General features: G+C 39.5%; 3 protein-coding genes across 4 annotated transcripts in view; all 3 read left to right on the top strand.

Annotated features, from left to right (window-relative positions):
- Positions 1-66: 66 nt before the first annotated feature.
- Positions 67-3419, top strand: LOC103143451 (uncharacterized). The gene is made up of 2 exons (XM_016675297.1): positions 67-598; positions 2242-3419. Exons 1-2 carry the CDS (start codon positions 267-269, stop codon positions 2801-2803), a joined length of 894 nt encoding a protein of 297 aa, XP_016530783.1. The 5' UTR covers positions 67-266; the 3' UTR covers positions 2804-3419.
- Positions 3420-3658: 239 nt separating this feature from the next.
- LOC103143509 (chromatin modification-related protein EAF7-like) lies at positions 3659-11772 on the top strand (the record flags this gene model as incomplete). The annotated part of the gene is made up of 5 exons (XM_007560079.2): positions 3659-4733; positions 5611-5758; positions 5876-5970; positions 11302-11434; positions 11501-11772. Coding segments are annotated over exons 1-5 (1113 nt in total), but the record flags the coding sequence as incomplete, so codon positions are not given.
- A 26-nt stretch (positions 11773-11798) lies between these two features.
- The window catches only part of zmym4.1 (zinc finger MYM-type containing 4, tandem duplicate 1), a 20611-nt gene continuing 19288 nt past the window's right edge, over positions 11799-13121 (top strand). The window contains exons 1-2 of one of the 2 annotated variants that reach the window (XM_007560001.2): positions 11799-12061; positions 13004-13120. In XM_007560001.2, coding sequence (XP_007560063.1) covers positions 11851-12061; positions 13004-13120 — 328 coding nt within the window. In that variant the 5' untranslated portion in view covers positions 11799-11850. Of the gene's footprint in view, positions 12062-13003 lie in introns of both variants that reach the window. The other variant, XM_016675362.1, reaches the window with a different exon arrangement.

The following is a 13121-nucleotide window of genomic DNA, read 5'->3' as shown; positions in this document are numbered from 1 at the left end:
GATTTAAAATCAAGCTCTTTGTTTATAGCCAGGTTATTTGCGGTTAAGAATCAGAGTTTGAGTCTTGTGAACTTTTAGCGCCTTCATCTGTTTCTAGGCGGAATATCTTGGGTTATGATATATTTTTTAATCCTGCGGTTTTCAGAGCTTTTCCCGTTTTGCCTCAGCAGCTGTTTGGTTGTAAACCGAGCCGGAGGAAGGAACAGTTCACCCAACGCCCAGCTGAGCAGCTCCAGCTCTGCATCATTAATGCTCATGTATCATTCATGCCGGTCCCAGTAAAACGCACACCTGTAACGGTACATCCACCATCCGCCCCCTGCGGCATGGCAGCGGCCTGGCAGGTTCACCTCGCTCCCATCCTCATGACAGACCCAGCCGAGAAGCTTCCTGCAGGAGAAGCGTCCCAGATGAGCGGAGCCGGTGCCGCCGCTCCCCCGGCGCTCCTCAGCGGGCTGTGGCACTGCGGGTCCGTCCGGAGGAACAGCCGCCTTCTGCCCGGCTCTTTGCCGCCTGGACTCCGGAGCAGAGCCCCGCTCAGGCTGCCGTCTCTGACGGCCAAAGCACCCCGCAGGCGGAGCAGCATGGCCCGCCTCAGGTAAAATCACCCGAACGATCAAAACTCTGAGCTAAACCTCACCTTATGCTGCAGGTTATTGAATTAAAAATATTTACTGCTAAATGCATAGCAAAGATGACATTGTGTAATGTTGAAATACAACATTAAATACTGCTATAAATTAATCTAAAATGCAACAAAGAAATAAGCAAATTGTAACAAATTGTTTGATTTTTAAAGTTTGAGGGAAGTAATTCAGAGTTGAGAAGTAACTAGTTACATTTACTTAGTTACATTTAAATAAGTAAATTTAAATACAATTAATTCAAGTACCTTACTCATCTATAGCTAATAAATTATACTACAGAGTTAAAGATTGAATAAATTAGGTAAACCTTACTTACTTCACCTAAACCATGTTACATTAATCAAAAATAAGTAAAAATGATAGATTTGTTTTTATAAGAAAAAAATCGATAACATGAAAATGTTAATTTTGTAGTTTAAAATTAAAATTAAATTATTAGTTACTTAATTAGTATCAACATTCCTTTACACACACACACACACACACACACACACACACACACACATATATATATAAATAGAGAGAGAGAGAGCGTGTGTTGGGGGTCGTATTCTGAAAAACATTGACGATCTCCTTTAAATTATGTGTACAGCATGTAAATGTTAATCAGCTGAGTTTTTATATTTCTGGTACTAAATTTGAACAAATCACATTAATTAAATGGCATTTCCATCACAAAATTGATGTTTAATTAGTTTATTGAATTATTTTTGCTGACCGCAGCTTCCCACAACATTTCTCTCCTAAGTTTAGCTAAAAACGGTTCTGAAAGTGCAGAACAGGGTCTAAGGTGATCTGTGTGGATGTGATGATCCTGCTTGCATCACTTTTCATTTCTAGTAAAAGCACCTTTCAGATCCCAGGCTGGCTGAAATTACACTCCGATTGTTTCCTCCTGGCCGTGTCCCAGTTTGACGGCTTTATGTGAACCGGTCCCGCCGCCGGTGACCCGTAATTCTCAGTGGGAGAAAACTGATCCGCACCTTTAATTGAGAGAAACCCGAGTGACACTCTAATGCACCACGGGGGTCAAGTACTGCGGTTGAGCTAGCCGACGTTAGCTCCACTTAAAGATTAGCTTCGCGCATACATGGTGCATTACGGTAGTATAGCAGTTTTTGGCCTCTCAGGCGAAAATAATAAACCTGCCTATTACTTTCACATATTTATACCAGAATAAACATTTAATCATTTTACTAGACGGTTTTGGAGAAAGACCATGCTAAAGTACCGTATTAGCAAGCCTGGATACATTTGTCTCATTTCCAGCAATTTATTTCTCCAAAATGAAAAATAGGAATCCAAGAAGAATAAAACAGTATTTGTAGTACTTCTTAATAATCAGATGGTTCAAAATATAAAATGTGTGTCAATTTTGGTACATTGAAAAAATAAAAAACTTTTATATTAAGTTGTTCTTTGTAAATTTTAACCAATTTTACTTATTTTAAGTACATGTCCTATGGCACCTAGAGGCTTCCGTAGTCCAGAGCTGCACAGTGTCCAGGTTCCATTCATCAAAATGTGTTTAAATGCTTCAGGTTATCAATCTTTATCAAACTCAGAGTGGATTCCATGTTTTTTGTGTCTCCAGCCTGAGCGAGCCGTCCCTCCTCTCCCCGGGTCAGGACCTCCAGTTGGACGGATGTTCTGGGTCTCGTCTCTCCAGCTGTTTACAGATGAGGCCTCCACCTCCTCCACCTTTCAGCAAACCCCCCACCCTGCTGCCCTGCAGGAACTGCAACCAGCAGCAAAACCAGCAGCTCCAGAGATGCAGCCGACCGGCCTACATCCACTTCTCCCGGGCCATCCGGCCCGCCGCCCGGCCCGCCGCCCAGCCCGCTCCGGTGAGGCGGCACTCACACAACCCAGATGTGAGCGGGGAGATGCTGCAGGGTGACTTCCGGCGCCGCAACTCCTCTTCCTGCCAGGGAGAGACTCTGTTTGTGGTGGGGAAGCCGTGTTTCCTGGGCTGCGGCCCGCGGCCCACTGCCGCCGCCGGGCCTGCAGGTCGAGCTCAGCTCCACGTCTTTCTGCCCAGCGAGGCCAAACCGGAGGAGGCGGACCGGGAATCCGTGGATGAAGGCTTCATGGATGAACTGGACTGCAGGATTACAGCTCTGAAGCTGCAGCACACCCTCACCAACAACTCCTAGAAAAAATTAATTTCTACCTTGATCTGACTAGCGTGCTCTAACCAGTTTGTGGACCTTGACCTCTGACCCTACCAAGAGTCTGACCAGAAGAGTTTCATCATCAGACATCAGAGCTTAAATGGAGGGATTATTTTTTTCTTTATGGTGTAAAAACCATTGGATGAATATTTCTAATAACTGTCAGTGTCGCAAAAAGTGGATATAAGCTCGATATGCTATGTGGGCGCTGCACTAGAAGGGGCGCCAAACAACGGCATAAAAATTATTTCTAGACTGCATTTTCTGTATTTGGCAGCTGTGTATGGTGCGTTATATAAGAGTCACGCTGCAATACACACCAGAAAGTACAAAGTTGCACCACTGTATGTTAGTCTTATACTGTATATTGTTATCATTAGTATTAGTGTTAATCTTGTTTTTTATATATTGTTTTTAACATTTTAAGAACTTTTTTGTGTGAACCTTCAGATCAATTTTGCTGTTGCACCTTAATTTCCCCTTTGCTTAACAATAAAGGTTGTTTCTGTTCTGAAACGTCATCAGAGAAGTGAAGAATATTATGAGATTTCTGAACTAAATACTCAACTAATAATTAATATCAGTTGTTTATCATTTAGTCCCGTGGTCACATATTTAAATGAACCTTTAAAGATGTATGGAGAAAGAAAAACTGGAATAAAAAAAATACATCCAAGTTTATACAGTCATACTTTCAGAAAATAACACAGAGGAATCAGCTGCTGTTTTTAAATGTGGGGCGATTTTTATTATTGACATTAAACTAATTATTTCCAACAGTAATAACACTAATATTTATAATCAGTGTTATAAGAACACTAAATATACCAAGAATATTTTAAAAATATGTAACTTCTTTTTTTAATATATATAATTTTTTATTTAACCAGGTAAAACCCCCTGGAGATCCAGATCTCATTTGCAGTTGAAACGTAGGTCGCTCCAGCAACACACAACCTGGTTACACAAAAGTAAAACATATTATACACAAGTTCAAAACAAATTACTAAGCAGTTTAAAAGCAATACTCGATTAATAGTCACATTGTTTATTTAATAAAACGCTCAAAAATAATTTCAATGAATTACTTTCTAAAAAAGTGAAGTATTTTTATTTTAATATTTGTCTTATGCATTATCTTTATATGATCAGTATATGTTATGATTTGTTTGTTACATAATGTAGTGTGTTATCACAGATACACATTTGTTTTATAATGAGAATTCAATGTAATGATAATGATCAAATAGCACTCTTCAAATAATATCTGAAGACAAAACAGTCAAACAGCTAATCATGTTATCATAGCTGTTAAGCACTAAATGTAAGCATTACAGGTTGCAAATTTTTATATAATTTATTTTTTTAATCATCATTTAATAAATATCCAGCCACTCTCCACAGCGATCTGTCCTTTTTTAATTCAGAAAATCCTGTTTCTAACTGTATGGCCTGCCACTCACAATATGGCGGACAGACACGTTCCCCTACTGAGCCAAGTCTTCCGGGTCGAATGGAACACGGGATAACGCTTCCTGCCGCTACCAGAAGTACGGTTGATACTGATAATGTAGGTCTGCCAGGACTGGGGTCAGGTTCCGGTTTCAACTGGGTCCAGACTGGGACCAGTTCGTCTCCACCGAATATGGTTTGCTGCTGTGCTTTCCCTGGCTGCGCTAACAGGGCCAACTCCTGGTCGCCGTACAGGTTCCACCGCATTCCGCTGGCGGACCTCCACCTCCGCATGTTGTGGCTATCGGTGCTGAGGATGGATGTCAACACGCCGCCAGCCTCGCTGAAGCATCTCCGCGTCTGCAGCGCTCACTTTACGGATGATGATTACATCGGGAAGAGGGAGAATAGTAAAGGACAGCTGCACCTGAAGGACCACGCTGTCCCATCCTTTTCACTGGTCAATTTTACTTTTTTCACTTTTTTTTATTTATTAGAAAAGTCATGTACAATGTACAAAACAAGTCAGGGAAATAAATCTGACGGAACTGTTTTATGAACAGAGCTCGTAAAGTTTAATTTTGTAAATCAGACAATAAAAACAAACAAAAACAATTTCTATATATAATGAAGCATAAATAATAAAGCATGATGTCGCTCAGAGCACAAAGCACAGAATTAGACTAAATAGATCTGCCCTAATGGATCAGACACACTGTCACAATACCAGATCTAGATTTTTTTTTCAATATCGGGACAGAGAAAGATGCAACTCTGGAATAAGGTAATGCTGGGTTGCAGATGACGTATTACCGACGTCACGCATTGCCCTCTTATGCTTTTTCCTCTCTTTCCTACTTATTTGAAACTAGTTTTCATTTGTGAGGGCAGAAAACTAAACCAAACTCATCCTGTGTTAAAAAGTAATCAACTTTAATCCCTGCCAGATCCCTAGAATCAAAACATCTGAAATAGAACCAACATGACAACATGAAGTAGGCTGAAAGATCCAGGAAAGCAAAATATCGTCCTCTGGTCTGAAGAAAAACAACAGATGAGAAAAAGTCTGACATCTGTCATTCATGTCACTGGATTTTATTTAGCACTAAATAAAAAAAAATCATGCCAGACATTTGAAAAGTTTATTTGCAACTAAAAAAACAGCTGATCATTTTGTGTTAATTATAATTATGGTTTGGAGCATGACGAGTCCGTTTGGTATCTGAAGTCTGGCTGTTATCAGTCATTAACACTGCTGAATTGTCATTCGTTAGCAGCTGTAAATGTGAGTGAAGCTCAGTAAACACACCTGCGTTCATGCTTTACTGCTCTCCCAGGTTCCTGTAGAGACCCTGGCAGCCGATACTGACCCAGAGGTGAAAGGTCATGGCGTCGGCGAGTCGCCTGCGTCCATTCAGAAGCAAACTGTTATTCTGAAAACACCGAGAACATCGAAGCCTCCAAAACCTCAGGTCAACAATAAAGGTTAATAATTAGAACGGCTACATTTTCAGTTTATTCTGACGGGAAGGCAGGTGATCAGATGTTATTTAATAAATTGTCTTTTCGTATTGACTTTTTATTTTGCTGGTACATTTCCAGGAGCCCAGAATGTCCTGTTGATTCCTCGGGACCCCTACTGTGACGTCGTGAGTCGCTGGCAGCTGTCAGTTCGAGCTCGGCCGTTGTCAGACCCGGTTCGTTTGGTTTTCTTACAGATTTTGAATTTTGCCAAACTGTTGCACATTTTGTCAGGTTGCATTCTCCAACTTTAAATGGGAACTATTATGCAAAATGAACTTTTTGAGTTTATTCTGCTTCTAGAAACAATCCATTCACCAAAAAAAAAAAAAAAAAAACAGCCAAAAACATCCTGCCATTTTCTGTCAACAATTTACTGCATTTTGGTGTCTGGAAATCAAGCTCTTTCAAAAACATCCCGATATGGCGATTACAATCGGCGGGCACTAACCCTCACCTAGCAACTATGGGAGCCTACAGGGGCAAATGTGGAGGAAACACATGAACGACGCAAACTACAAAACACACTAACAGAAAAAAGCAAATCCTAAAAACAAAAACAAAATGCTGCAATCACAGCATATAGAAATAGAAACTAAAGGGAAAATATCACCAATAGCAAAAACAATAGTAAGTATGAAATGCCACAAAAAGGAAGTCCTCTTGACCACTAGTGGTAAATATGCTACTGTTTTATAATATTGTAAAATATACCATAAATTTTTCAGGACACCCAGTCTTTCCCGAGAGTCTTGTCACATGTGATTTAGTGGTTGACTCCCCCTGGTGGCCTGGAGGACTCTTGTTTTGTGGAATGAGTTTGCAGAGTTTATACTTGCTGTTGTTTTTGCTATTAGTGGCATTTTTCCTTTTGCTTTTGTTTTCTGTAATTGCAGCATTTTTTCTTTACACTGTGTTTTGCTGTTCTGCGATGCGCACAAACGTCAAAACTAGCTGCAAACACATGAATGATGGGAACTCTAAAACACACAAAGGGACACAAATAGTAAATAAATGCACCAGAAAAACGCTAGAAGCACTTAAACTGGAGGATATTTTAAATATGCAAAATAAAATATGACAACAAAAAACAACAAAAATCATATACAACCAAAATCAGAAATAAAATGTAACATGTTGATAATAATGCATGAGGTTTTCTTCTCAAAGACCAATACACTTTAAATTTCTAAAGGACAATTAACACTAAAACTGAAAGATATTGTAAATGTTCAAAATAATCCAAAACAAAACTGAAAAACAGAAATAAAAACCACACACCACCAAAACCATAAAAAATGAATTATGAAATCTCTGTAAACAAAATTGCCGTTCAAAAATAATCAGCCACCAGAAAGGAAATTCTGGAGTTCACTTTAATTTATTATGTGATTTAATTGCTTAATTCCTTATTGCAGCAGTGTTATGTGGCAGTAATCAGGTCTGTGTGTGGCTGGAGATGGTGAACTCAGGTGACAAACCACTTATGTTTTAACAAAGAGGAGGCATTCACTTTTTCACACTCGGCCATGTTTGGATATTTACCCCTTAGTAATAAACACCTTAATCTAAAAACAGCATTTTATGTTTAATTGTGTCCTCTCTGACTGAATTTTAAATCAGAAAGGGACGAACCTTTTCACACCGTTGTGGTTCAGTCTGACTCCGGGCCACGAGGTGGCGGTAGTTCTCGTTTAAGTTGAGGTAAAGAAGGAGAAGTGTTGTTTTTACCGCTGTACAATGCCTGGTGGAAAAGACAGGTGTTTTGTTGTTGACTGCTTTGACCAACATGCTTCCATGCACGTCCTCCCAGCCGAGGCGAACAGAACTAAGTGGCTCCGCTTCATCTTTGACGGAAAAGTCCCGTCCCTAGGCACACTGCCGAAGAAGATTGTAGTTTGTGCAAATCACTTCACCACAGACTGTTTTGAAAACTACCGACAGTATAAGGCAGGATTTGCATTAAGACTAAGACTGAAGAAAGGTTCCGTTCCCACTATTCGCTTCAAATTTGAAGATGACGGAGATGTAAGTACAGCATAACGAGTTCGGAGTGAACATTTAGCACAAGCTAACGCTAACAATAGGCTGATGTGTCTCACAAATAACGTTTTACTTTATGACCGTTAATTATCATTCAGAAACAGCTTCTGCTTGCCTGCTGGTTGTGAAGGAGGCTCCATTTCGTTTGCTTCTGGGTTAAAAATGTGTCGTTGTCTTGCGTGTCTCTTTGCAGCCATTTGCACGAGTAGAAGGCGAGTTGAAAACATTGAGTTGGGGGCGTGGCCAGCAGCAGCTTATTTGCATAAAAGTGACAGAACATTAAAAACAGCTCATTCTGATTGGAGCTATAAAAAAAAGAGACCGAATTCAGGAGGCGAGGTCCGCCTGTCAAAAAATGTGATGAGGATGTTTTATGTAGCCCATAGTAGGGTGTGCAACGGGTTCTAATGGCGAGAAGTGCTGCAAACCACAAAACTAAATAAATAAATAAATGCAACAGAAAGACGTTTAAATCAGAAAATAAAAACAACAAATGAAATGCTGAAAAAACAAGCTGAAAATGCTGCAAAGCTGCTAAACAAAATGGAAGTCCTTCATAGGAAGTAGAAGTCCTCCATGGCACCAGGGGGAGTCTGGAGTAGGTACCTACGTTAGTATGTGAAAATATGTGTTAAAAACATCAAGAATATCTTTCTTTCTTTCTTTCTTTCTTTCTTTCTTTCTTTCTTTCTTTCTTTCTTTCTTTCTTCCGTTTGTCCTCTCTCTCTCTCTCTCTCTCTCTCTCTCTCTCTCTCTCTTTCTTTCTCTCTCTCTTTCTTACTTTAGACATGAGAATAAACACTTTGCTTTATTGTATGTTGTGAGATTTAAGGTGTCAGTAACACTGAAGTTATACTGAAGTGTGATAATTAGAAATTTTAATTTTTCTAATGCAACATTTGATCGTTAACTTTAGGAAATTGTTTGCTTCATTTATTTGTTTTCAGATCTTATTTGCTGACGATGTTTTCAGTTGTTGGCTCTGGTCAAAAATAGCATTTAGTCTTCCAAAAAAAACTGTTCTTTATTAAAGATATTTTGTAGGATCTGAAAATGTGTTTCTTTGATTTTAATTTGAGATTTTTTTTAGTTTTTGCATATTTATTGATTTTTTTCTGTGTATTATTTTTGTTTTATTTTGGAAGGCCTCTCTAATTATTTTATTAATGCATTTATCATCTGTCATGTGAATTCCTCAATTATTAGATCATGTAGCTCAGATTTTAAGTTTTTCTTAGTAAACTAACATTGCATAAATTCAATGAAACCTGCAGGAATCACTTTCTTTGCAGAAGCTCCTTTCATTACTCAATAAATATTTAACTAAAACAATAACACCCCGTTTTCAATTCAGGCTTTGTTGCGTATAATTATTGCTTTTAACGTCACAATTATTTTATACAGTGCTGTTATGATGTGGAAGTTGTGCACATAATACACTTAGAAAGCCTGTTGGCCAAAATGTAGAATTATTAAGTACTTAGAAATATCCTGCTTTTTATTGTCTCAGTGGGAAAATTAAAGTGTAAACACAGCAAAGTGACAGGGAAACAAAGCATGCAGGTTCACACAAAGGTAAACATATAAAAACAGAATAAAGAATAAAACTGTACAGGAAGGGCAACATTTCAACATAAAATACTGTGCAGTTATTAAAAATATACTCTGATCAAAAGGGATGTGCGACTGAGTAGAATAAATCTACAAAATGTGCTTGTGGATTTGTGCATTTTCAAAAAGTGAGAATAAAAATGGAAACAACAGAGATGTTATTGAAAAGAAGAGTCTGCAGATCCAGATAAAAAAAAATGTATATAAAAAAACATTTTGGGCTTGATGTTTTTCTCTTTTTTTCTTTTTAGCTCTGACAGAAAATAAGTTTCCAAATTTTCTGACAGAAAATAAGTTTCCAAATTTTTGTTTCTGAAAAGAAAAAATGCAAATATGACAATAAAATTCAACATGAGTTCAAATTCACAATTTCCAGAGTTGTTGTGATAGCAAATAATATTTAAATAATGAGTATGTAATTTAATACAGCTCCCTGGATATCTTTTATGCAAAATGTTGATTTGTTAGTCTTCAGTTTGAACTCTCCAATAAAATTTACTTCTATGTACAACACAGTTTACACAGTTTATATATATATATATATATATATATATATATATATATATATATATATATATATATATAATCGCGGGCGTATGCGTTTACTACATTATTTATTATCTGTTGTGAGCGTGGATAAAACGTTTGTGAATTCACCATAATTCAAGTGATTCGATTTAATAACCTGCCGTGACGTCACGAACATGCTGATTTTATTTACTACCGCTTGGGGGCGGTAATGTGTAATTCCACAGCGTTACCCACCGACAATAAACGCCAAGAAGAATCAAAAAAAGCATTCTGCAAAAAGCCGTGTAGTTGGAATAAATGTGAAGTAGTTTTACAACCGACCGGAGGAGAAAACACTCCATCTCAGACAGTTTCTGGTGCAAACATGGCGGAAGCTGGAGACGGAGCCGAGCAGCAGGCCAGCTACCAGGTCCAGGTCAGCGGCGCGGTAAGCTACAGTCTGCACGCTGCGTTAGGCTGGAACAAGATCTTCATAGCGGGCCCAGATACGCCCAGCAGGGGAAGGAGTGAGCCTGAGGGGGCAGAAACGGTTTATTGAGACCGAAGAGTGGAGAAACTGGTAGCTAACCGGACAACGGGGGATAAACAGAAAGGCTAGCTTGGCTTAACAGGCGGACGGTTAGCCACAGGTTCTGCTTTCTATTGAACGGTTTAGATGTTTAGCGATCATGGATTAAGCAAAAAAAATTGCATTTCAGAGAGAGAAAAACAAAGCAATCATGCTCAAACTAACCCTGCAGCCGCTGCAGCAAGACGCTAACAAATATCGCGAGATTGCAAAAATGAAAAAGGAAAATAAAAACTCAGACAAATCAACACGATGTAATTTATGCTTTTGTTTATTTTATTTGCTACACAGCCTCTAAATGTTTTGTCCATCCACGTTACCTTTAGCTTTTTGATACTAGCTACGTGGTAAAGTTGTGTTGTAATGAAAGAGGGAGACATCGCGAGAGTTGCCTGGCCATTGGGGATTTTTGATTCATGAATGCGATTAGTTGTTTTATGACCACGAGTTTAAAGAAAACCAGCTATAAAACATTTTATATGCAAAGATGATGTAAATTAATATTTTTTATTACTGAAGTGTGGATAGATGAGTGAGCTTAAGATAATATTTACTCTTGAGCCGACATTTCTGACTAAACATAATTGAATTCAGATTTGAGGCATCATAAAAGTGAGTATAAATTGTTGAATATTTTATTTAAAAAAATGGATTCAGCAACACTGACATACTGTTTAATAGGTTCTCAAAGTTTCATAACCTTAAGTAAGGATAAGTGTCATGTTGTTATCTAAATAACTGTTTCTCTTCTCAGGCGACACAGGAAGCAGACAGTGACTCCACAGACGCCATTTCAGAACCAGGAATGTCAAAGGATGCAAGAGATCAGAAGTCCGTTGGCGAAGCTTCGCCCGTTGTGTCCGAGCACAAAGAGGGCGGCAGCAGTGGTGAGAACGAGACAGAAAGTCAGGAAGCCAAAAGTGACGAACTTAAAAATGATGAATCTTCTTCAGAGGCCATTTCTCCTCGTGATGTGCTGAAAATGGTTTACGTCGACGAATCAGAGGACAGCGAAGAAAAATCGGAGGAGAAAGAGGACAAGACGATGGAGGGAGCAGACATCAGTGAGATGGATGCCAAGACTGATCTGAAAGAGGACGAAAAACAGACAAACTATGAAATGGAGGAGGAAGGGGAGAACAGTAAGGAGGAAGGGGAGAACAGTAAGGAGGAAGGGGAGAACAGTAAGGAGGAAGGGGAGGAGAACAGGAAGGAGGAAGGGGAGGAGAACAGGAAGGAGGAAGGGGAGGAGAACAGGAAGGAGGAAGAAGAGGAGAACAGGAAGGAGGAAGAAGAGGAGAACATGGAGGAGGAAGAGAGCAGGATGGAGGCGGAGGAAGAGGACAGCAGGACATCAGAGGAGAAATCGTCATTTGCTGCTAAGCTGAGCGCGTCTGCAGCCGACGACCTTGACGAGATGATGGACATCGGGACGGTGGACCAGATGGAGCAGGAAGCTCTGATGAAGGAGGAGGATGAGGAGCAGAACCGCTCACCTACAAACACAAACACAGGTATGCAGTGTAGTTTTTCCATTAAATTTTGATACAGCCAAAAAAATAAACCTCATCCATGCATCAGAACTTTATAAAAAAATGGGAATTTTTGAGAAATTGCTGTGTTTCCATTAAGAAAACGTTTTTTTCTAAATGTTCAATTGTGCAATTATGTGTTCAATGGAAAAACAATCAGTAACAATAAACATCGTAATAGATATGTTATCAATATCAGTTGAAAATGTGTCTAATAAAATGTTCAACAATTTCACCGAACTCCGATCCAGAACCGCACAGCATTCTGGGAGATGTAGGCAGAGCATCATCTTGTGTGGCTGGCTAAGCTAGGATGGTGGCATCAACTAACCCTCTCTCTCTTTGGTTACCTAGCAACAACCTGCTGAGCAACTTGCACAGCAGCAGTTTCAGATTTTACCGCTGTGCATCATAACTGGTTAGAAAGAAAAAGCAGCGTGTAGCGAAAGGACAAAATGAGATAAACGTCTCTGGAGGAAATTGAGGGTAAAACAGGAAAGGCTGCATCTCGATTTGGCAGTATTTCAGATATTTGGAACAAAAGCTAGTCAATAATTACTGATATCTACTGATATCAGTAATTACTGATGTTTTTCAGCCCTAAACACACCCTGAGAAAAACTGGATGTAAACGGTCAACATGCAGAGCAGCAGTGATATGAATGAGCAGCACGAAGGCGTAAATCATCACGGCTTCAATCCGTTTTCCTAAACGGTCCGGTCCGGTCGGGGAGGCGTGAATGTGTAATCAAAAAGCGAACTCTGCTCCGCCTCCAAACCTCGGTCTCGGTTCGGTCTGAACGCTCCAAAAGCAAGAAGTGGACTACAGCACAGGGCATTAATGGACTCAAAACTGCAACATTTGTTACACTTTTCAGGTTTGAGGCGGTGGATTAATGTCTTGGTTTTTATTTCCCCTCGTAGTTTCCACACTGGAAGATGGAAACTCCGCTGAGGAAGAGGAGGAGGGAGCTGACGTGAAACCGTCAGCTTCAGATTTGATGCAGTCAAGCTCGTCTCCGTCTCCGTCAGCGGGAAGCAC

Source organism: Poecilia formosa, unplaced genomic scaffold (assembly GCF_000485575.1).
Source record: "Poecilia formosa unplaced genomic scaffold, Poecilia_formosa-5.1.2 Scaffold112, whole genome shotgun sequence".
In the NCBI taxonomy this organism is placed as follows: Eukaryota; Metazoa; Chordata; class Actinopteri; order Cyprinodontiformes; family Poeciliidae; genus Poecilia; species Poecilia formosa.
The sequence above is the reverse complement of the archived record's forward strand: the minus strand, read 5'-3'. Positions and strand labels throughout refer to the sequence as shown.

Bases quoted from the DNA above. Each gene is read 5' to 3' on its own strand.
- LOC103143451 (XM_016675297.1), top strand. From the start codon at position 267: ATGCCGGTCCCAGTAAAACGCACACCTGTAACGGTACATCCACCATCC. The intron at 599-2,241 runs GTAAAATCACCC...TTGTGTCTCCAG, and splicing joins AGCAGCATGGCCCGCCTCAG to CCTGAGCGAGCCGTCCCTCC.